The sequence below is a fragment of the Lissotriton vulgaris genome, chromosome 5 (assembly GCF_964263255.1).
Source record: "Lissotriton vulgaris chromosome 5, aLisVul1.2, whole genome shotgun sequence".
Classification (NCBI taxonomy): domain Eukaryota; kingdom Metazoa; phylum Chordata; class Amphibia; order Caudata; family Salamandridae; genus Lissotriton; species Lissotriton vulgaris.
The window spans coordinates 2,011,139,843-2,011,163,641 of record NC_141693.1 but is presented as its reverse complement, the minus strand read 5'-3'; the positions used below and the strand labels follow the sequence as shown (position 1 = coordinate 2,011,163,641).

General features: G+C 47.5%; 1 protein-coding gene across 1 annotated transcript in view; it reads left to right on the top strand.

Annotated features, from left to right (window-relative positions):
- Positions 1-23,799, top strand: part of HMCN2 (hemicentin 2) — a 563,480-nt gene that overhangs the window by 162,753 nt on the left and 376,928 nt on the right. Inside the window, exons 16-20 of the mRNA XM_086924818.1 lie at positions 7,585-7,767; positions 8,342-8,437; positions 11,215-11,342; positions 21,955-22,099; positions 22,524-22,636. Coding sequence (XP_086780944.1) covers positions 7,585-7,767; positions 8,342-8,437; positions 11,215-11,342; positions 21,955-22,099; positions 22,524-22,636 — 665 coding nt within the window. The remainder of the gene's footprint in view (positions 1-7,584; positions 7,768-8,341; positions 8,438-11,214; positions 11,343-21,954; positions 22,100-22,523; positions 22,637-23,799) is intronic.

Sequence of the window (23,799 nt, the reverse complement as noted above, 5' to 3'; positions counted from 1 at the left end):
TTTACAGTTCTTTGCTTCCACACAAATACATATTCATTCCCCCGCTATTTGCCGGTAAAGCTTTACAATACCATACAACATTCTTAGAAAGCCATACCTATTGGCTTGGCTTATGCCTTTTTATATTTGTAGGACCATAAAAAGACATCATTTGGACAGTAAGCAGAACAGCTGTAAAAATACGGACATATATTATATGTGGTTAGAGGTGCTGGCTTATGATTATGTGATAATTAGCCTAAATTTGCTTCTACAATTTGTCTCTGAAAGGGGCCTTCTTTGTCATAATCAGACCTCCTGGACTCTGTCTTTGATCCTCCCCACCACATATAAAGAGGATTCCCAAAGAAATCATAAAGGACTACTTAGTAGTATGTGGTCCACGATTGCTCACAGATAGGAAATACCAGGGCCTTTTTATGAGCCCTTTATGCCACCGTTGCATCACTTTTTGTGACGCTGCGGCGGCGTAAAATATGGGCCACACTGCACCATATTCACAAAATGATGCATCTAGGCAGATGCGTCCCTTTGTAAACCCCTACGCTACATTATACCTGCAACAGGTATAATGTATGCAGGGTGGGCGTTCCGGTGCAGAAAAGGTAGAAGATTTGCAGTGAAATCTATGAGATTTCACTCCTCCCCTTCTACAGCCTAACTGCGTCAAAACCTTAAACCTGCTTGAAGCAGGCGCAAAGGGTGACGCAGTCCTTTTCACATGGCGCTTGCCCCTTGGAACACTGATGCATCTGTAAATCCTTGTGACATTGAGCGTCGGACAGTAAATACGGCTCATTAAGGGTGTCGCAAGGAGCGTGCACTGAAAAGTGTTGCATCGCCGTTTTCACGCAGCGATGCCACACATTTCATAAATGAGGCCACAATCTTTTCATGTCATACCAGCTTCATATCCTTTGCCTGATTGAAACCTGGTCCAGTCCTCACTCCGAACCCTTCTTTTATGGAGTAATCTCTACTAACTGTAAAACTCTTCATAAAGACTGCGCTGACAAGCAGAGCGATGGAGCAGCCCTGACTTACCATGAGCATTAAAAAACATAACTAGCGCGTTTTGAGTCTACGCCACCGGGGGACTACCTTACCTCAACCATCCTTGGGTGGCATATTTTTTTGCAGAGTGAATCTTTCCTGCAGTTGAAGGGTGTGAATGATTCCGCCATCTTGTAGTTGGGTCTGGAAGTGTCTCTTTCCCTCTCTCGGCGGTGTTGACCGTTTAAATGCCCATATCACACCCCTATGATATCAGACGTACACCCAGAAAGTTCCTGTGCGCTATTGCTTGATTCAGATTTGTTTTTCTGCTGTTGGCTTCAGAAGCTAAATTCAACGCTTCAGAAAGAACATTGAGTAGATGCGATTGAAAACCAGGGAAACATCGAAAGAAGGGGTTTCTACTCTGGAGTTGATGACAACGATTGAGGAACATTGAGAAGAACCGAAGAACACAGAGAAAAAACCCTGAATTGAAAGCACCTTCATCATAATCTCAACTACTTGGGTCCCAGAATGCGTGCTCGGGCTGGAGCTGTTCTGAAACATGGAGAACAGCCTTTGTAGACTTTTCCCGGATGCCCGCTTCCCGGAAGGACAACACGAGGGTGAGTAACTTTGCCTTCCCTGGAACATAAGTCTGATTGGTGCAAGGCCTGTCAGGAGTTCCTCCAGAGAGCCCTTAAGGTAAGCGAGAAGCAAAGGTGAGCCAGTTATGATATAGCGCAGTGACTGATCAAGCAAGGCGCTTGGCCTGTTCACCGGCAGGATATGCCCGAGGAAACAGAAGGGGCACAGGGCAAGGGCTCTGATGGTGAAGAGGCCTTTGTTAACCTCGAGACAGAGAAAGTGCCAACGAAAGCTTTCAAGGACACAGAGGACAGCAGACACAAAGGACAGATCAAGGATGGTGCAAAAGCTATTGGACCCCCAAGTCCACACAGACACCCCAGCATCAAAACAACCAACCAGAAGCCAAAGAGAAGCACAGATCCAAAGAGCACCATGGGGTGAAGCACAGATACACCCCTGGGGCGAGCCTTCCAAGACCTGCATGACACCAAGAGGGGATTGTGGGAAGGAAAAGGAGATGAAGGAAAAGGAGGTTTTGCAGCATGAATCTTTCTGGATTCACTATGCTGTGCATTGTTCCGCCATCTAGTGGTTGGGTCCGGAATTGTTGTATTTGTCCTTGTTTTTTTATTTATTTCTTAAAATTTTGATCTCAAAGATAAAGACCCTCTTAACACCAACAACGCGTACTCAAGATCAAAACAAAAAGCACCAAGTCAAGGCTGATATGGCGGACCTGCTGCAAAAGAAGGAGTTCAGCTACTCCCTCAGGACATTCAAGATCCCTTCCAAACCACAGAGTGGCAGAACAGGGGGTGGAAATGGGGCATCTGGAACCACCCAACACTTCAGAAATCCATCAAGAGGAGCAGCAACTCTTCTGCGAAGAAGAGGAACAGTTCTCGCAGATGGGTGCGGGAAAGTGCTGCAGGAGGGGGCTAAGAAGACCTGGGGACACACTTTCCTGTGTAAGATATGGACTCCTACCCATCCAGACCCCCACCACCATATGGCACTTCAGTGCACAATGCCATTATTAAGAGAGCAGCAGACACCTACGTGGTACAGCTCGAGGAAGAGCAGAGTGAATCTTGCTTCCTTCTGGAAACACTGGTCTTGGTGCAATAGAGAAACCTCTGTCTGCCTGTCCTGACAAATGTATCAGACCATGGAAGGGAAGCCTTCTAGGAGCTGGCGTCATTTAAAGCCACAACATCTGGGTGGACAAAAACAGAGATATTCTACAGAGAACCTATAACACATCAAGGCCAACACCCCTGAAGAATCAGATCTACTCTCGAAAGGTCCTAAGAGAGCCAATGCGCTGTCACCTACAGGGCCCACGACTGAGAGAGTAAGAAAAACAAACAATATGGCGGGGAGGAAAGTGGAAAGGTGTGAGGCGCCTTAATATCACATAGCAAATTCTAGCGCCTCCTCAGCAGATGGGCACCAGCAAGTGATGGTACACCCACCGATCAATGCAAAAAGAGAGAAGAGGTGATCATGCAGGAGGGAAGAATAATTTCTTATAACATGCCTAGAGTTGGCCCTTGATGCGACAGGCACAGGCCGCAAACAGATGTGCATCGTCACAACACTCAAGAGACAATCATGACTGAGGGGTTCACGCCTCGAACAGCAAGTTCAAGCTTTGACGATCAACATGCCTTTCACCCTAGGAAGGTTATTGTATCTGCTGTGGATGGATCCCGACAGCACATGAAAAAAGATAAAGAAGAAACCAGAGCGACGCGGGCTCTACAATTCAGAGACATTTCAAACTGGCATGACGCCTGCAGAAGGCCAATGAGTACAGAAAGTTCACAACCAGCTGCTCTGCAAAATGCTGCTCTACAAATGAGTACTGTCCAGTCAATAGTTATGTCATGGCAACCACACCAGTACCAGCAAGGTCTGTTTGCAGCAGGTCCAGAGGGAAGGGCCACGCCATAAGAAGGGCGGCCGCCTCAGCAAAGCGACTGAGCACAAGGTGGGCCACGACAACAAACACATGTAGGGGGCAGGTTAGGAGGTTTCCTTCAGGAAAGGAGGAAGACAACCTCCGGCACATTGGTGCCAAACTTAATACAATACAGATAGCTCATAGAACTATAGAAAATGTGGTCAACGCAAAAAACAAAAAAGGTTTTCTTTTACAGAGAACAAACACTGATGCTCCTGCAACCAAAGATAAAGGAACTACTACATAAAGAGCCCATAGAAGAGGTCTCCAGGAGAGAGGACAGCCAAGGAGTATTCTCCGTGTACTTTCCTGCCCCAGAACAGCGCTTATCCCTGAGACCAGCCATGAGCTCAGGCCCCTGACAAGTTCATCAAGACGCAGAGGCTCAAAATGACCACACCGCAATAGATCATACGGGGATGAGGTAAAGTGACTACATGGCAACAGTAGACCTCTGGGACGCCGACTTCCATAGCTCTGCGAATGAAAAGCACAACAAGTACCTTCGGTGTGTTGTCAGCAACTTACATCTTAATTCACAGTACTGCGGTTAAGGATAAAATCTGCCCCGAGGGTACTTTTGAGAAAATGGCTTGCAGTGATTCCGGTCTATCTAAGAAGGCAGGAACTCTGTGTATGACCCACGAAGGCGACTGGTTCGGGAAGGGCAGCTCACTAAAGCACTGCAAAGCAGCATGTAGGCGCTGAGGCAAACCTTGCACAGTCTAGGCTTCTTCCTAAATATGGAGAAATCATCCCCAACTCCCAGAGGGAGAACGTCTTCCTGGAGATGGCTCTGAACTTAATGAGGGGGGAGGCTTTCCTATACAAAATAGATTCCATTTGATGCAACCTTCTTACCATCTGTTAAAGCTTTTATTCTGATGGACATCTTTGAAGAAGGCAGCAGAGAAAGGGTTCAGCCGAGTCCATTGCAGCCCGCCTTAAACAGATTGGACCAATCCTTTGGAGACGCGCAGCGAGCACAGTTTTAACGTTGGGGCTTTTAACCCATGTCCAGACTTCGGTCAACACTTTGACTTTATTTAGTGTTTTAAGGAAATGTAGAATCTCTTCCATGAAACAGCCTAAGCATTGGGTCTCGCCTGCATTCGGCGGACTTAAACTCAATAACAGACAGGAAAGAAGACTCTGGAGGGAATCTGTCCACTACTACTAGTCTCTGTACGGAAAATTAATACATCAAAATTAAGTGAAACTAAATATGGTATCAAAATAAGAGGGATTCACATGCCCCCAATCTAGAAAACGAGGTATTTAAACTCATGAATGAACCCCAGGCTCCGGAGGCCTCTTCCAATAGTATTCTCATTCCGATAGCTTCTGTGATGACTTGACCAAACCTTTCTATAACAAAATTGTTAGGATCTGGGATCTAAAGGGATTGCTATTTATTCAAGCAGCAACCCTGCACCAGCTCGCTTTCCAATTTTGTTCTAATTTCCAAAGAAGTCCATTGGAAACTATTACTGAGAACCATTCCTGACTCCTCTCAAGACGCGGCACCACAAAAAGGACTTGGCTCTTTTAGTTTTGTCTAGTAATATTAGACACGTTGTTAACTATCTTCAATGCACCGATCATGTCAGGTACTTTCCCTAATATAGAGAAAACATCAAAGGTTAAACCTTTGTTGAAAAAACCTTCTTTGAATCCTCTGTCATCAGCAACTTCAGATTAATTTCTCTGCTTCCTTATTTGTCTAAAACCCTTTTCAAAGTTGGCTTTTCACCAGATTCAAGACCTTGTTCCAGCCACGACCCTTCTGCTTTCATTTCGAGCTGCCTTTAGACTTGAAGCAGCTCTGAAGCTGTAGTGGTGGCAGTCCTAGATGATTCTCATGGGCTAGCCGACAGTGGTTGGCCAAAATGGGGCATTAGTCCCCCTTGACTCATCCTCTGCGGTCGATACTTTTGACCAATCACTGCTATTCCCTAGAATTGAGGCAGCTGGAGTTACAGGTACTGTAAAGGATTGGATCGTTTCTTATCTGACAAGGCTCCTTCAGATGGTCAGCACCCATCGCTTAAAATCTAAAATGACCCTCTTGCCTGAGTTGTCCCTCAGGCTCAATCTTTTGCCGCCTTTTCTTCAATATCTATCTGCCTTCACTTACCCAATTGTTATCCTCAGCTGGGGCTAGATTTTATATGTTTGATGATGATGATGCTTAGATGGTTTTTTGGATCGATCGGTGCTCACTTCAGTCTTCCACTATGTCCAATAGTCTTCATTTCATTCAGTGGTGGATGGCTCAAAATGAGTCCCACTAAAACGGACCTGTCAATCACGCCTCACACCTTCTCCGCCTTCCTATGGCCGTTGTCCCACCTCTTTGCCGTGGTTCGGAAGCTGGGCATTTACTTGGATTCTGTCACTTTCTCCATGTCTCCAGAAATATTTTCAGAGTGCTACAGGATGAAAAAACAAAAAGGAACTAGTTCCTTTTTGTTTTTTCATCCTGTAGCACTCTGAAAATATTTCTTTTTTTGAAAACAGATTTAATGCCTCTTTCATCAGTGCTTTGGTACAATAGTGATCTGGGCTCTATCAGTTCTGTTTTCATCTCCACTCCTGCCACATGAACCAAGCACTTGAGTTCATTCAGAGTAACCCTGGGCGTGGTTCGCCTAGTAGCGTTATGTGTAGCTACGCGAAGTGCACTTTGCGCTACGCGAACTGCATAGTGCACTGTGCAATGCTGTTCGCACTGATTGCACAGTGCTGGATATTTGTTCGCACTCTGCAATCAGTAAAAACTGCATCTTGCACAGTGCAAGCGGTCGTTTTCTGCTCCTCGAGTAGATTTCTACTCAAGCGGCAGCTATCTCAACGCGGACTGGTAGTTTCTCATCGCGATCGCTCGCGAGCATACGCGACCACTCGCAATGAGAAACCTGACCTCCCCGCGTTGAGAGGAAAAAGTCTCGCCGGGATGGCATTTTGCTCGCTCGTGGTTGCCAACTTGATGTTGAGGACCGCGAGCAAGCAAAAAATGACCGCTACGCTACACGTGTTTGCACTGTACTCCGTGCAATTCGCGTAGTGCGAAGTAGCACAAACTTCGCAAACTAAGCGAGTGTAGCGTAGTACTTCACCCAGGGTTAATTCAGAGCCTGCAGCCTGATTGGTCGGTGAGCAGCCTCAGCATCAACTCCTCACTAAGACAACTCCATGGGCTGCTGTCCGAAACCGGGCTCTGTCACAGCAGGTGGTCTTCCACAGACCAACTCACCAGTCTCGCTTGGAGTTCATGCTTGGCAAACTCATTTATCAAAAATTGTCCCAAATTTTGAGATCAAATGACAAATTCTTTGTCGTCCAAACTAAACCGGCATCCTTTGGCGACCGACCCTGCCTCTCCCCAGTCAATCCTTTAGGAAACTGTTTAAAACTTGTCTGTTTATTAGTGGTTTTCTGCTGCGGCATCCATACTGGTTACTTCAGCTGCAAGAAACTAAAGGAGGGGGGCATGTACTCGATAAACAATCAGACGTAGAAAGTGTCTATTCCTCTATTGTTAAACGCAACCAGCGTTCGAAATTCACAGTATTTTTAAGCATCCAGGACAAATCCTTTTCAAAGAGTGATGACATTTTAAGTTGCACTTGTTTCTTTTTCTTGAAATCCTCTCTGTAATAGTGGGATATTTAAAAGTTCATGTTGAGCACAAAGACCCGGGTTCAAGAGACTGATGGACCCACAAAATACAAATTAGTATATGTTCTCATTGTATTGACACTTTTGAGGGTCAACCAAAGGTGTTCCCCCCCAACAAACTACATCACTTTGGTAAATTGCACCCACCTTGACATGCTGACTTTGACCAGTAGTATCCCACAGTAGGAAGCTGAATTGGGCTTCCATAGCGCCTGGATGCTGCAGACTTGTAGCGCTAGATAAGAAGTATAAACCTAGAGAGACAAATGTATTTTCCCACCTCAGTGCATTTCATTGCCAACAGATTTTGCTGAAGGTTCCTCTCTCTCTGTCTCTGCTTCTCCCCCCAGCACCCCCCAAGTTCACGAATTCCCCCTCGGACATCTCTGTGGCAGTCGGGGATGGCGTCACTCTTCTGTGCCAAGCTGAGGGAACCCCCACCCCGAAGATCACCTGGGCCAGGGCGAATGGGGCACCCATCTGGTCTCAAGGGGGCGCCCAGCAGCTGGAGGTGGGGCACCTCTCATTGGAAGGTAAGAGTGGGTGCTGCTTGCCAATGTGTGTGCCACCTAAGGGGGCTCTGACTGTAAATATATGCCATCCGAGGAGGGGCTGCAGTTGTTACATGTGTGTGCCACCTAAGGGGGGGTGGCACTTGTACATATGGGGGCTGTACCTGTTAATGTGGCATCTAAGGGGTCTCTGACTGCACATATGTGTGGCATCTAAGGAGGGGCTGCGCTTGTACATGTGTGTGTCATCTAAAGGGGGGCTCCACCTGTACATGTGTGAGTCATCTGAGGGGGCTATGACTGTAAACTTGGCATCTAAGGGGGCTCTGACTGCACATATGTAGGGAGGGCGGCACTTGTACATGTGTGTGCCATCTACTTGGGGATCTAACTGTAATTGTGTGTACCATCTAAGAAGGGCTCAGCCTAAAATATTTGGGTGCCATCTAAGGAGGGGGGGGGGCTCCATCTCTGACTGTGAGTGACAATTAAGAGTGAGGAGAGAGGCTCCACCTGAAATGAGAGTGCCTTCCAACATAGTGAGTGCGTCCCACCTGTACATGTGTGTGCCATTTGTCTCCCCTTCCTCCTCCAGGTGTGATGCTGGAAGACCAGGGCATATATGTCTGTGAAGCCCAAAACACCTTTGGGAAGATTCGCGCTGAGGTTCTTCTCACGGTCACCGGTTTGGGTGAGTGCCTCGTACTGGGGTGGGATGCTGCCAGCTGCCTCATCAGATGCATGCTAGCTGGCTCCCTGAGTCAAAGGGTCCAATCATTCTTTCCTTCCATCTTTCAAGCTTTCTTTGTACAATTTTTCTTTCTCAACACTCTCTTTGTTTGTCCCAGTTTCTTTTGCTTCCCTTTTCTTTCCTCCCACCACCAGTATCTTTCCAGCTTACGGTAAAGGTCCAGAGACCTTATACTCATCTACCCTTCAAGAAACATAGTCTTGATTTCAGGTTTGGCGGACGAGGTATCTGTCGCATCGGTGGCAGGGCACCTGTCCACCAGACTCTGAATGAGGCTTCTGTACCTTGTGAAATGGAACACGGCTAACAAATGCCACAAAAAAGGGGCCCATTTCAGAAAGATAGCCTTAAACCTCTGTGTAAGCTTACCATAGTAAGCTGTTCACAAAGGTATTGATAGTAGTATCTTTATGACTGTAGAGTCTCTGCACATTAAAAGACAGGGCTGTCCTTATGTGTGGAGACTCCTCAGTCGTAAGGATACTAGCTGTAAAATAACTTAGTGAATTGCAAACAATCGAAAACTTACACAAAAGTGTACGTTTACTTTGTGGATCAGGCCCAGTGTGTCCCCAGAAGCCCCCTTTGCAGACTCATCATACGCATGCCTGAAGAAGGATCTAACCGAGGATGAATTCCTGTTCTTCACAAACTATTCACATACATGGCAGCAAACTTTCAAAGAAACACTTTTCACCAATACGTTTTCAGAAGTGTAGGGCCGCCATAAAGGCCACAAGGGCCCCATTCTCAGCCCCCTTTGAATTTTTAAAACCAACATCTACACCAATGGGCCAACCCTGCCTCTGATTAAATGACAAAAGCTAGTCTGCCTTCGAAGGGCCTTCTTCAGATGTAAAAATGCCAAAGTAATTCTCCACTTGCAGAACCATCTTTAATTGTTACTACCTTAATCCACCCAGGCACATTGCAGATCGGTTACTGAGCTCAATGCTATGGCTGCATTGGTCAAACCGGCCTGACTCAATGCCTCAGATACCGAAGCCCCACTTACCAGCCTCTATCTCAAACTTGGCTCCACACTCGACATCCTGGGCTCATCAAGAAGAAAGCTCAGGTCAAGCACCAGAGCCGTCAACCTGTGTTTGTGCAGTGGGGAGCGGGCAAGATGAAACATCATCCGCCATTTTGAATGCCAGTGGTAGCAGGTCATTGGTCAGCAGAGACAAGATCCACTGCAGAGGTCTACCTCAAAGCTGTTCAGAGCCACAAAGGCCGACAGATTAAAATCGACCAGTGAGGCTACCTGCCAAAGAAGAAGATCTGCAGTATTTATTGGTACTCTCTAAGCCACATCCCTCATACAATAAACTCTGCACTGTGAATGATACAACAAAAACACATCTTACCTAAAGGCTCTGTAGCATAGCATCATCACAACGCTTTTGCAGAAACCATCCAAAGATCAGAAATTCTGGCTAACCACTGACTGACCCCTAACCTACTATTTCCTCTGTACTTCTTCTTCTGCACCTCTCCACCACACTCGTCCACATTCAGCCGCACCATACAAGCTGGGGAGAGGATGTAGCCGAACGGGCTAGGGCTGTTGATCTCAAATCTCGGCAATGACGCTCAACATCCTGTGATTCTGGGCAAATCACTTAAGCTCCCCGTGCTTAAAATAAATAAATGTGTCCTTGTTTAACGTAACTGGCGCTCATGTAAGCGCTCAGATACCAGATACCTTTGGGTCAAGTTTGCACTACATTAATTTATGGGGAAAAAAGGAGGAAAAGCTAAGAAATGCACCACTCTAAAAAGAATCTCCAAGTGCTCCTTCCCAGCCAGGGGAGTTGTAGCCCACACCACAAACCTCTGAGTGGGTGGTGTGAGGAGGAACCCGACGATGAAGCATTCCAGCTAAGGGTGGGTGAGAGTTCTCGTCCCAGTCAAGAGAAGCTCCGCTTGAGAGCCGTCCAGCGAGCCTGGCTCTCTCAGACCAGGAGCCTCCCTTTGTGCGTTGTATAGTTAATTAGGGGCCAATGCACCATTGGTTTCCAAACACTCCCTGTGTCTTTATTTACCCTCCTCGCACATGCCAGCATTTGAGAACAGGAAAGAGGGAGTTTTTCAAAAATAAGCATTGCAAATTAAATGTCATCATTGACTTGCATTGAAATGGGGGGGAATATCAGGTCAAAAAACGCAATAATACATCAATTTTTGCCTTTAAAGATTAGGAGTCTCACATCTGTGTTTGCATGTATGCCTCCTTTCACACAGAGATATGTATCATGTTGTTACCTTGGGACACCTTCTCTCAGTCCGAGACTTGCCCCTCATCTTGTTATCTTCTCTGACACCTTCTGTCAGCTGCAGTGTCTCATGTTGTTACTTTCTGTGACTCCTTATTTCAGCTCTATACATGTGTCTTATGTTTTTACCTTCTGTGACACCTCTTCTAAGTCCTAGACACGTCCGTCATGTTGTTACCTTCTGTCACGCTTCCTTTCAGCTGCAGACATGTGTGTCATGTTGTCACCTTTTGTGACACCTCCTTTGGGCATTATACATGTGTCTTATGCTGGTACTGTCTGTGACTTCTCTCATCCAAAGACTTGTGTCTCTTATTGTTACCTTCTGAGACATCGGCTCTCAACCTTAGACGTACGTCTTGTGTAGTTGCGTATTCTGGTACACCTTCTCCCAGCCCAGAAATGTTACATGCTTTCCTTTTGGTTCTTTTTCCACAGTTGGTCCTGAAGTGGCTGTGGGGTCCCCAGTGGTCAGCGTTCTCCATGGTCAGTCTGCCTCACTTCCTTGCACCATCCTGGCAGGAGCACCTGCCCCTGTCCGCCGCTGGACCAAAGATGGCCGCCCGGTGAGCTTAACACTGGATATTCAAACCAAGAGCTGTTCTTCCTTGTCCCACTTTTCATCACTTCACAAACCAAACCAGGAAATGTTTACTTAATGCAGCATTTAGGTTATATTTCGAATTTTATAGAATAGAAAACACCTTAAAAAGCTCTGTCTTCAATGGGCACAAGCATTAACAGGTCACCCACACATTCATGAGTTTTCAAAACGATAGTTAAGGAGGACTGCCTGACGTTTCACCAATTATGAATGTTCGGTGAGGCTGGGGCTAAGTGACTGTATTTGCAGTCTTTCCTTTGGGCCTGAGAGTAAACTCTCCTTTAAAAGTTGCAAGGGTTGGGGCAGTTTCAATCACCTGACAAAATCACCTGTGATAGGAGGCATGGCTGGGTTAGAGTGAGTCAGTTAGTCCAAGTGGGTCCTCTGTTCCACCTCCTGATTTGTTTACATCCTTAACTGGTCTGTATGATGTGCAGCCAGGTCTGTAGCACAGTGTCTGAATGCTCCCAGGTACTGCATTTACTCGACCTCGGAATGAGTTGTTTAATATAAATGTAAGTTCTACAGTGTGAAATTTTTTAGGATTGACGTTTTGTGCATTATTCCATCTTCTAGTGGTTCAGTCTGGAATTATCTTGGCGGTCCCTTTTTCGGTCTCGGCTAGACAGCAGCGCAGGCGCTGTCTCGAAGAGACATGTCCTCTGTACTTTGTGATCTTCAACCCACCCATAGGTTTCCCATTTGCTGTCTCTATCATCACTCTCATATTCTTTCTCCCCATTTGTCCATGGCATGCATTTGGCATGCCTCTTCCTTTGTTTAGCCCATCCCAAGAGCATGGAGGAATTATACCATCCCTCCACTGCTTTCATTTTAGGATCTGTTTTAGGAACTACTTTTTAGGTCTCGCCTGTCGATGCGCATGCGCATCGAGCTTGCGAGTCTATGGTGGCTTATCCACTCTTTATCCCCAACTTGCAAGGAATCGTGGCGATTCCTTGCAGTGCACGAGAAATTTAAGCTCAATGCGCATGCGCATTGAGCTTAAATGCGCGTGCACATGCCCCCAGCCGCCTGCCTTGCCTACTCTCCCAGCTGGTGCCGCTCCACCCCCTGCGGCATCAAAGGCTTTCACGGCCGGCCGGCCATGCTTTCAGTTTCACGACCGGCCGGCCGTGTGAAGCCCGCTCTCCCTGCTCCGCCCCCTGCTCCGGCCGAGACGCATTTCTCCTCCCTGCTCCAGTTAAAGGAGCCTAACCCCAAACCAATCATGCATCGTGGTCGCACCATAATCTGCATTTGTTTTATTTTACCTATAAAATGTAAACCATTAACGAGTCTGAGCATTCTTACAATTAAACGCTCTGATGTGTTCACATCCCCTGCTAAAGCCCTTGGACTCTCTCTTCCTATGGGCTACTTCAAACATGACTCGTTATTTTGCCTTACTTGGTTGCAGTGTTACTAAAGCCATCGAATGCAGCCCAATCTGTAGACTAGTGTAAAAGCATGCACCGTGATGTTGAAAAAAGCGATGTCCTGGCGAATGCTTTCCAGTGCCTTATTTATTTCCGTTGTGTTTTCTCTTTGTCCTGAACTTTGACCCGCCTCCTTGCCTGGAGGCTCAGAAAAGAGACAGCGCGCGGGAGCCTCTGTCAGGCACGCAGCATGTCGCGCACGGTTGAGTTCACCGTGAGAGCGCCTACCCCCCTCGCCTCACCACTCTGTTCTTAAGGTTTGTTGTCCAAATGCGGCAATGCCCGGGGCTGGGACCAATTACCATCTGCTGTTGTCATTAACATTAATACCAAGATACAGTTGCACATTTGTGATTGAATTGACGGGAAAATATGACAGGATATTGTGGTATTCCAGTCTCTTAATTTAACGTTCGTTTTCATTGTGTAACGTAGCTTGGACCTAACCATGACGCGTTTCTTCTAGCATGTTCCCAAATCATGTCTCTTTGTTGCTTTAGGTGCGGTACGCTAATGAGAAATGATGATCGTTGTCTGAGAGAAAGCAATTGTTAAATTGTTGTAGACTCTAATGGCTTACAGCTGGGTATGTTTTCGAATTTGTTCTCGCTAGCCCATGCTCATTTTTAGCCACCGTTACCAATCACAGTCAGACGGATGTGTTCTCTTTGTGCAGCCCAGTTACATACATAACAATAAATAATAGAAGGGTGTTGTTTTACATACATTCAGATCTGTGGCGCTCACCCTCAACCCCTCACCCTCACCCTCACTCACCCTCAACCCCTCACCCTCAACCCCTCACCCACCCTCACCCTCACTCACCCTCAACCCCTCACCCTCACTCACTCACCCTCAACCCCTCACCCTCAACCCCTCACTCACCCTCACTCTCACTCACCCTCACTCAGCCTCAACTACTCCCCCTCACCCTCACTCACCCAAAACCCCTCACCCTCACTCACCCTCACCCTCACTCACCCTCACCCTCACTCACCCTCACTCACCCTCACCCTCACTCACCCTCACCCTCACTCACCCTCAACACCTCAACCTCAACCCCTCACCCTCACTCACCCTCACTCTCACTCACCCTCAACCCCTCACCCTCACTCACCCTCACCCTCACTCACCCTCACTCTCACTCACCCTCAACCCCTCACCCTCACTCACCCTCACTCACCCTCACTCACCCTCACTCACCCTCACCCTCACACAGTGCAATAGTTCTCAGACCATTTCAGTTAGAGCTTTTAGAAATGTGTATGGCTTTTTTTATTTGTAATACTTTAGCATTGGCTACAGGAAACAAAAATGCTAAACATTTACAAAAAAACCCATAAACAATTCTAAAAGCACTAACTCTAATGGTGCGAGACCTATTGCATTTCCAATGCTTGTTTTCTCTGTTAGAGAGCACTTAACATGAGCGCATATAATGTTGCCTTGCACCAAGACGTGCTGCTGCCATTGTTGAAGATGTTAAAAAAAAACAATTTGAGTTGGGGCGAGAGGCAATAGTTAAAGACACGCAGCTTGTATTGTTGAAAATGTTTTAAAAAAAATGTTTGAGTTGGGGGCGAGCCGCGTACAATATGATGCGTGGCTGCCATTGTTGAATATGGTAAAAAGAAACAATGAGTTGGGCGTTTCATGCACAACAAGTCGTTGTTTAAGATCAAACAAAAAAATGTATATAATGTTGCCTTGCACTCGCATTTATGGCACAGCGCATGCTAATGCAAATGAAAGCATAACAAAACTCACCCAAAATTGCAAGAATGGGGTTGGCGGGGTTGGGGAAGTAAGTAGCTATTGTGCCTGCAACTGAAGATATAACAAAGAAGAGATTAAAACAAGCTCTCAGCATTGCTGTGGCGGGGGCGGGGGAGCGCATTCCTTTCAAGTCTGATGCAGGGGGCAGGGGAGCGGAGGCTGTGAGATCAAAGGAAAGGCACGCAAGCGAGCATATGCAGAGTGAGGGGGTGTGCAGCCTGGTGACTTGAAGTGGTAGCAGAGGTGGAGCGCAGCGCGCGCGCACGAGCGCGTGGTTGTGGTCACATGCACTGTACCTGATCCGCAGTTTGGGTAGACTTTTAAAAGCCTTACTATAATATCGCCAAACAAGCATTGCTAAAGCAATGCTGTAGGCGAGACCTAAACAGTGGTTATCAACGATAAGCATAAACATAACCAACCCAAGGGTCTAGTTCGAAAGAGCACCTTTGGTGATAAACCCTCAGAACGAACCTTGACTCCGAAAGGCGGCTGAGAGCACGAGAGGGAACCAGAGCCCGAGAGAAGGAGGCCTCAGTGTTGAAGAGAAAGGGCTCCACACTCAATGTTGAACTAAGAGCTCTTGATGTCGAAAGAAAGAAAAGTAGGCTTGAAGCTGAGACATAGGCCCTCGTGAAGAGGAAGAGGTAGTGTGACAGTTCCCTCAAGAGATATCACATCTGTGAGGAATTCAGGTGTATTATATTGTATGGTTGTGAGACCTCAGCGTGTAAAACACTCACCAACCCATTTAGGTCCAGTAGGTTTTGTTTGTTAAACCTTTAGCTCAACCTTGGGTAGCTGTGGTTCTGAAGGCAGGCTTTCACAATGGAACAAGTGTAAAGTATTTAAACAGCACCAAGAGAACTGAAAGAGAAATAAACAAGGCGCTCAAGAAATCTGACACCAATTTATAAAAAAATAGAGTAGACTGTATAATTTTTTACACCAAAACAAAAAAGTTCCACTGGAGGGATCCGGTGATACAGAATTTATAAGGTATAGTAAATCAGCACTTTTTGCTCAACTACAAACACGCACTAGCAGTTCACTATTTTGACACTTTTTCAAGAAAAATCTGGGTAAGTAGCAAGATGGCTACTTAGAGTTTACTTTAGGTGACAAACTCCGGCAGGGACCCGGTCGGGGGCCTCAAGGTCCAGTTCCAGTGCCAGTATGCCCTACCAGTCGCCAAGTACAGTGGTTTTCTTATCTTGGCTGTAGCTTGCCTTCTGTCTGACCTAGCTGCACTCTGGTGACCTTCGCGGGTCAAGCAGTGATCCAATAATCTGTGCTAGCAACTCACCCCATCAAGCTTCTTCAGCTGTAGTGGCCCTGAGCTGTGAACAGAAAGTCAGCCAACTGACCACTTGATGTCTCTTGCTTTGACTGGGCTCACGATTTGTCTTCTCCACAAGCAGGACAGCGCAGGCACAAACCCTTTGATTTTTGCTAGCCACCAGGTGCAGCAGATGCATTCCGCATTGGTGTGACCTTGGGTTCTTGGTGCGGCAGGGCAGTCCTCGTAGGCGCGGCCTCTCTTCCATGGGTCCTTGGTGCGGCAGGGCAGTCGTCGTCAGTGCGGCCTCTCTTCCTTGGGTCCTTGGTGCGGCAGGGCAGTCCTCGTCGGCGCGGCCTCTCTTCCATGGGTCCTTGGTGCGGCAGGGCAGTCCTCGTCGGCGTGGCCTCTCTTCCATGGGTCCTTGGTGCGGCAGGGCAGTCGTCGTCGGTGCGGCCTCTCTTCCATGGGTCCTTGGTGCGGCAGGGCAGTCGTCGTCAGTGCGGCCTCTCTTCCTTGGGTCCTTGGTGCGGCAGGGCAGTCCTCGTCGGCGCGGCCTCTCTTCCATGGGTCCTTGGTGCGGCAGGGCAGTCCTCGTCGGCGTGGCCTCTCTTCCATGGGTCCTTGGTGCGGCAGGGCAGTCGTCGTCGGTGCGGCCTCTCTTCCTTGGGTCCTTGGTGCGGCAGGGCAGTTCCTCGTTGGCGTGTCCTCTCTTCCATGGGTCCTTGGTGCGGCAGGGGAGTCCTCGTCAGCACAGCCTAACTTCCATGGGTCCTTGGTGCGGCAGGGCAGTCGTCGTTGGTGCAGCCTCTATTCCATGGGTCCTTGGTGCGGCAGGGCAGTCCTCGTCGGCGCGGCATCTCTTCCATGGGTCCTTGGTGCGGCAGGGCAGTCCTTCTTCACTCTTCTTCTCCACTCCCACAAGATCTGAGTTTTGGGTGCCACGGATGCCCTTTCCATGCCCAGAAAATGCTCTATGGGAGATTGTGGTGCCTAGCCAGTGGGCTACCAGGTACCTTCCCTCCTTATGACTACTTTCTGTGAAGTGTGGTATTTAACTATCCCAGAAAGCTCCAATCTATTAATTTTCAACATGGCAGAACCCCTCTTTCAGCATGCAGTGCTCCCTAGCCCAGCCCAGAGGTGTGACCACCAAGGATGTTACAACCCCTGAAAAAATAGTTTGACAACTGGTTTTCTGTCTCTGCTCCTAGTGCCAGCCTGTCTGCCTATACAATAGAGAGACCCCTCTCCCATTTACTCTTCAAAGGCGGCTTCTGCTTTGAATATTTTTGGGTAACACTTGTTTGACTTTCTGCAGGAGGGATTTGACACCTCTCCCCTATGCTGTCTTCTATTTTGTCCTTTCCTGGGTGTAGTTCACACCTCTCCAGGATGGCAAAAGGCTGTCTGTGAGGACAATCCTTGTGTGCAACCATAAACGGGCACTGGATATCTTGGGCAACCAGAGTGGCAACTTCTAAAGTTGCACTTTGCCCACCAGTGACATTACATTCGATTTAAGAATTAAATTGGACCTAATCCACTTATTCTTTTATTACCTGACAGGGCCAACCTTAACCGTCCTATTCAGAAGTTAGCAGGTCTGGGGTGCCCACCTGTAACTGTGCCCCTGCCAATGGGGCTACCTTCCTTTTCCACAGTAAAAACGACAATATAGGGTTTTTACTTTTGGGACATGTTAAAGAACATGTTCCATCGTTTAATATACAGCACCCTGCCTTCGAGCTCCACAGGCCTACCTTAGGGGTGGCTTACATATATTAAAAGGGAGGACTATGGCGACGTGAGTTAGCAGCTTTAAGCAGCCCTTCAGTCTGCAGCGGCGGACTGGGAGCCATGTTTTACCTTGTCCCACTCAGGGTGGGTAACTTTCAGGCCCTGAGTACCCCTGGTGCCATATACATAGACCTGCAGGTAAGTTAGGCTAAACCATTTAAACATGCACCATTCGAAGGGTCGGAGAACATGTGCTGAGTACTGTTTATCAAGGCTCAGGGTATTTCAGAGCCATTGCACCAGTGCCTAGTAGGCAAAAGTGGTGGGGGGATAAACCTGCAAAAAGCCTGTTTCCTTCCAACATTCCATTGATGCTCCAAGCAGGAAAGGAGCAATGGGTCCAACTGGTGGAGCTGGAGTCTTCAAAAACACCCGAGCCCAAAGAGAAGCAAGGAGAGGAACTCTTCTGCGAGCAGCAAGAAGATCAGTTTGAGCAGAGTTTCTTGCAAGACCCAGAGGAGGAAGGTTGGTAGGGCATGGATGTCGACTTCCTCTAGGAGGAAGTTGACACCACCCAGGACCTTCCCATCAAACGACATCACAATGTAAAAATCTCTGATCAAAGGGCCAGCGGACTCATACGGGGTCCAACTAGAGGAAGAAAAGACTGAGTTTTTTTTTCTACTGGAAACCCTCTCCCCAACACCAAGGTAAATTAGTTTCTCCCTATGCTGCCAAGTGTCTCAGACCAAAGACAAGAGGCCCTCAAGGAACCAGCGACAGCGAAAGCGGTGACTTCAAAGGTAAACAAGAAGTAGAAGCATTCTTCAAATGAGTCATCTTACATCAGAGGCAATGGGGGGGGGCAGACTCTATTATCATGACTACTGCACTCAAGAGGAGAAATGCTCCAACCACCACAGGACCCCACGGACAGGGGGAGCAAGAAGATGGAAATGATGAGGAGAAAAATGGAGAGGCTGGCTGCAACCCAGTAGAGCATCACCAACGTTAACACCCTCAACAACCATCATGCTCACCACCAGTGAGAGGAAATGGAGGAGCTTATACAGGATCTCCTGGACCAATACCAAAGCAGAGCAAAAAGGCTCACCCAAGAAGGCAAGGCTATCTCTAACACATGCCCCAAATCAGCACTAGATGTGGTGGATATGGTGAGTGGACGGCTGTGTGAGGGCACCGCCCTGAGAAGACACGGCACATGGCTACAAGTCTCAAGTTTCAAACAGGAGCAGTATACTGCAGACAATGAAAATGGACAGCAACAGTGCCAAAGCCTGCGGAGGTCTCCAGTTCAGAGGACTTTTCTGAGGAGGCCAACGCAAAGAACAAAACACTCAGTAAGGGGTGGATCACAGTCAGTCACCCCTCACACCAGCTTTGTGCCTCAAGCCAGCTCACGAAGCACACTGCCTCAATGGCAATACCCCAGCACAGCAAGACAGCCCATTCGAGGCCGGCCAGTGGAAGATGCGCCTTGTCTCAAGCAGCAGGGCATCCAAGCAAATGACTTACCATCAGGCCCCTCCCTACACTCAGCACCTATAGGGTTCAGAATCGGAGGGTTTCCCAAAGAATAGTAAAAAAATCACATTAAACACATGGGTTTGAAACAATACAGCATGGACAATATGGAACTAATCAAAACCCCAACAGACATAAGACCAAAAACAAGGCCTTTTAGGAAAGTTGAGAAAATGCAATTACTACACCAAAGAAGCCAGCAGAGGAAGCACCAGGTAGTGCTGTACATCAAAGTGGAACAGATTCAAAAATGGTGTAAAAGGCAAAGAGCAAAAGACTAGCGGACACAAGTAGCCCCGACGGTCAAGTATCTCACCCGCATCCTCGTTGAGGGCTTATGATACGTCTCTCTTAAGGTTCACCTCTCTGCCTTCAGATCATACTCCAGAGGGGTCACAGGTTGAAGTGTCTTCAAAGCCCCAGTGATTTAGGGATTCCTGGAATGGGCAAAGATAACCAAGGATGGTGGACACAGGAAGGGCAGTCAGTCATGTAGTACTTACAAGAAACAAGAAATATCAGGGAAACAAACCAGTTCTTCATCTCATTCTCACCAACCAACAAGAGCGCGCTGGTGAGCAGGGCGACCATGGAGGGTGGGTAGCCTAAACAGTCCAGACATGCTACAAAACAGCTGGAGTATTGCTAGCAGAAGGAACAGGAGTGCACTCTACAAGCAAACAAGGTGCCACATTATCATTCACAGAGAATAACGCCATAATAGACCAACGGATGACAGCCTCGTGGTCTTCCTCGCACACCTTCACAAAGCATAACTGTGAGGATATCCAAGCAAACAAAGAGGCACAGGTGGGACAGAAAGTGCCTGTTTGCATCCATAAAGTAATTTCAAACCAACCTCCACTGCGTAATCAATTCACAGTGTGAATCCAGAAAAGATTCATGACGCAGAATGAAATGGTTACTTACCTGTAGGAGCAGTTTTGCAGCTTGAGGCATTTTCTGGATTCACATACGACACTCGCACCTCCCTGTAAATGAGGAGTTCGATAGAAAGGGAGGTCCAAGGAAGTGAGAAAAATACAGGAAAGCCACAACATGCATAAAAGTAACCAAGGGAAAAAATAATCTGAAGATGACGACCATGCAGAGGGGCTTCCGAGGTGGGCATCTGATGTCACAGAGGGAAGGGCATAGCACAAAATGGTCAACCCCGCCCAGAAGAAAAAAAATACTGACCCAACCACTAGATGGCGCAATAATGCACACCAGGTAAATCCAGAAAAATCCTCAAGCTGCAAAACTACTCCTACAGGGAACCAGGAGTAGCCCCAGTACGGTAAGCTCGCGTTCAGAATACCTCTCATCTAAAAGCTGAAGGTTGGGTGATGAGTGTGAGTGTGTGCCTTAAATGACAGAGGGTAGAGCAGTGCTCAGAGGGATGCACAGTCTTGTGGCGTTCCACGAATATCCCTGTCCCAGCTAGTGGCTGGCCAATCCTGTCGGATGTGATCCTCTCTGCTGAGGAACCTCGTGTGCACTCGTCATCTCTCTCCTCGGCCTGTTTCAAGCCTCTCTAAAGAAATATGGGTGGTGGGGAGAGGAGATAGATGCACGTGTAGCTGCCACGTTTCATATTGCGCATGTGTGACATTTCTCTGGTTTCAGCTGGCCTATAAGTGACATTCTACTGTTAAATGTGTTTCACTTCGAGTTACACTTTCTCGCCAGTAAATCAAAGGAATGACCACTAACTGAACACATTATACAAGTGGACCTATTGCCTTTGCAATTGCTTGTTAGCAGTATCAGTTCGATTTTATTTGTGAGCAATTAGAATAAAAAATCTTTCAATTCTGTGAATTGAACATTGCTAGGCCCGTGGAAGGGACAGTGGTCGTCAGAGTGTATCAAACCTGACTGTTCTTCCCTTCACACCCCTTCCCTCTGCAGTTCCTCCATTTATTCGCTATGTTTGCCATCTCTTCCTCACATCTTTCTGAAATCCTCCATCTGCATATCTCACAAGTCATCTCCTTCCACTTTGCCTCTGCTGTTTCATGGTGCTGTCGGTATTTCGACAGCCGTGTACCACCTTCACTATCCTTCGCATAAAACAGTAATTAGAATTGGCATACGTGTGGCTATGTACGCTCTGCAGAGAGGATTGGAGGAGTGGCCTGTCGCTGAAGCGACCTTGACCCACCGACAGGCACTATCAAAGTCTTTGACTGCCTTCAGCCTCAAGTCCAGAGATCTCAGTCCTGCTCAGTCAGTCGCACCCTCCCATAACCTGAAGTGACCCCCACACCCAGGGGTGACGCAGTTCACAGAAGGCTGAGTAGTCACTGGTCTCTGGGTAGTCTTTCTTTAGGATATGCTTGCCTTAAGGGTGGTCTTTGTTCTAGAAGGAGAACAGCAGAGTAGGAAAGTTATTTGGTAACCGGTACTGTCCAGTCTCTACCCTTTTGCCTTCTATGTCTGGAACATGAGGGTGGAGTCTCCATGAAACATCACTGCCCATGAAGCTTTCCTACTCAGAACAGTAAGGCGCTGCTCACTCTTTCCGTTTGCTGACATAAACCCCACAGAAGCACCGCCTTTCAGGACAGGTCGCCATTTCCCTACAAGACAAAACTCTTCTTCTGGCACCAAATACCGGAAGTGGTCAGTGACTGTAGAAACACAGCCAATAGGATGCACCTTGAAGGTAGACCTAATGATTGGGAGAAAGAGGTCTCTGTGGCTGAGGAGCACAGCCATGCCCTCTAGCGTGGAATACAGGGATCATCTTTAGAAAGACCTTCCTTAACCATCTACCGTCTTTTCCCTAGGTGAAGCCAACCAGTCGCGTCTCGCTGCGTAGTGATGGAACTCTCCGTATAGACATGACATCCCAGGAGCATGCTGGGAAATACACCTGTGAGCTCACCAATGCAATCGGTTCAGCCAGTCAAGATGTGATTCTTAATGTCCACGGTAAGCGTGTGTGATCTGACAGTGCAAGTGTGACCTTCTGTAATGTGTCACCTTTTCAAACAACTGTGTCATTGCATGAAGAGAGCACCCCCATCCGTAGCTGCCACTCACGTCTCACTTATCACTGCCCAAAGTACAGAATACCTCCAGACATTTCCCACTGTATCACAACATGCGTTGGAACATTACAGCATGCTTCTCTGGTCATTGGTTTTTGCTGGTCCTCAATGCAGCATTATTAAGGTGGGTTTCGAAACTAAGGCCCATCATTCCCTCTTAGACACATTTTGTATGAAAAGTGCACTGGCCAATGAAGTTGTAGAAAAGGGGTCCTCTTTCAGGAATGAAGAGCGGCCTGAATCTTGGAGATGTCTCCACACCGTTACTTGTATTTACGCTTTTACTCTTGTGTTTGTGTCTGTAGAAGTTCCCAGCATTCACCCTGGACCTGTGAATTACACTACTACAGAGGGCGAGGCGGTCACCCTTCTGTGTGCTGCGGACGGGCACCCCCGCCCCCACATCATCTGGACCAAGGTAAGTCCCTTTGGAGAAGGCCTCTACTCCATCACGCTAAGAGCATTGACTCACTTCTGTTCAACACTCCATCTCCCTTCCTGTCTCTGTTCCTCCCTGTAAGCCACGCCCTGTCGTATTAACCCATATACTTTGTTGTGCATGCCACCCTCTGACTCTAGTGTGTGACTCCAGTGTGCCATGCACGTGTCTGTATGCTGCCCTCTGACCCACACTTTGTATCCAGTGTGCTTCCATCTTGACTCCACTGTCCTGTGTGCCTTTTGTGTCCTGGTTGCCACACCACCTGTGCCACTTTCTGGCTCCAGTAGGGCAAGCCCTGAGTCTGATTTACCACTCTCGGATTGTGTACACCCGGCCATGCTCTCATTCCATTGTGCTACACTTTTGATCCCAAACAGTGCAGTGTGATCAAGTGTGCCACTGTATGGGTTGTGTGTGTACTGCACACATGGCCAACTGTGGCAGAATGTGGAGCATTCTGCCACAAACTGTGGGGCGCAATTTTCCGTTCCGGGTAAGAAATATTAATTTGAATAGGGTCTGATCATCTTCACTGGAAGATCTTGAATGTCTATGGAATACTTCTCGGACGTATTCATTATTTATTGAAGCCTTGAGAAAAGTTAATCTGTAACAAAACACGTGTCGGCTGCCGGTCCAACGCCTGACAGGAGGATCACTATTGCTTCTTAATATATCTCAAAGCTGTATGTTCCATATATATATTAAATTGTACAGCACGTAAAATATTGTTTGCTGGTTTGTCCAAATTGATTTGAACAGAGTAATATTTATGAATCAGTAGTGAACTGATTGGAGTGCTGAGGTTTATTACATGTTTTGACATTGTCACTGGGTTCTCCTGAGCCACAGAGGGCTGACACCTTAGGTAGTGGGGTGTAGATTTTTACCTTGAGGTGCACCAATACTGCAATGTCAATATATAATGCACACAGAGAGTGATGTGCTACCAATAAGACCACCACTACCATTTGTAAATATGATATCAGAAGTGACAGTGAGGCGTTCATGCGTGGTGCCATGTCATGTGGAATCGGGCATCACAGAACATTGCGATGCAGCGGGTATGGTGTCGCTACCATCTTTGCACATACATTACTGCTTAGTATGTGCTGCCAGAGCCCTTCCCTCTGCTTTCA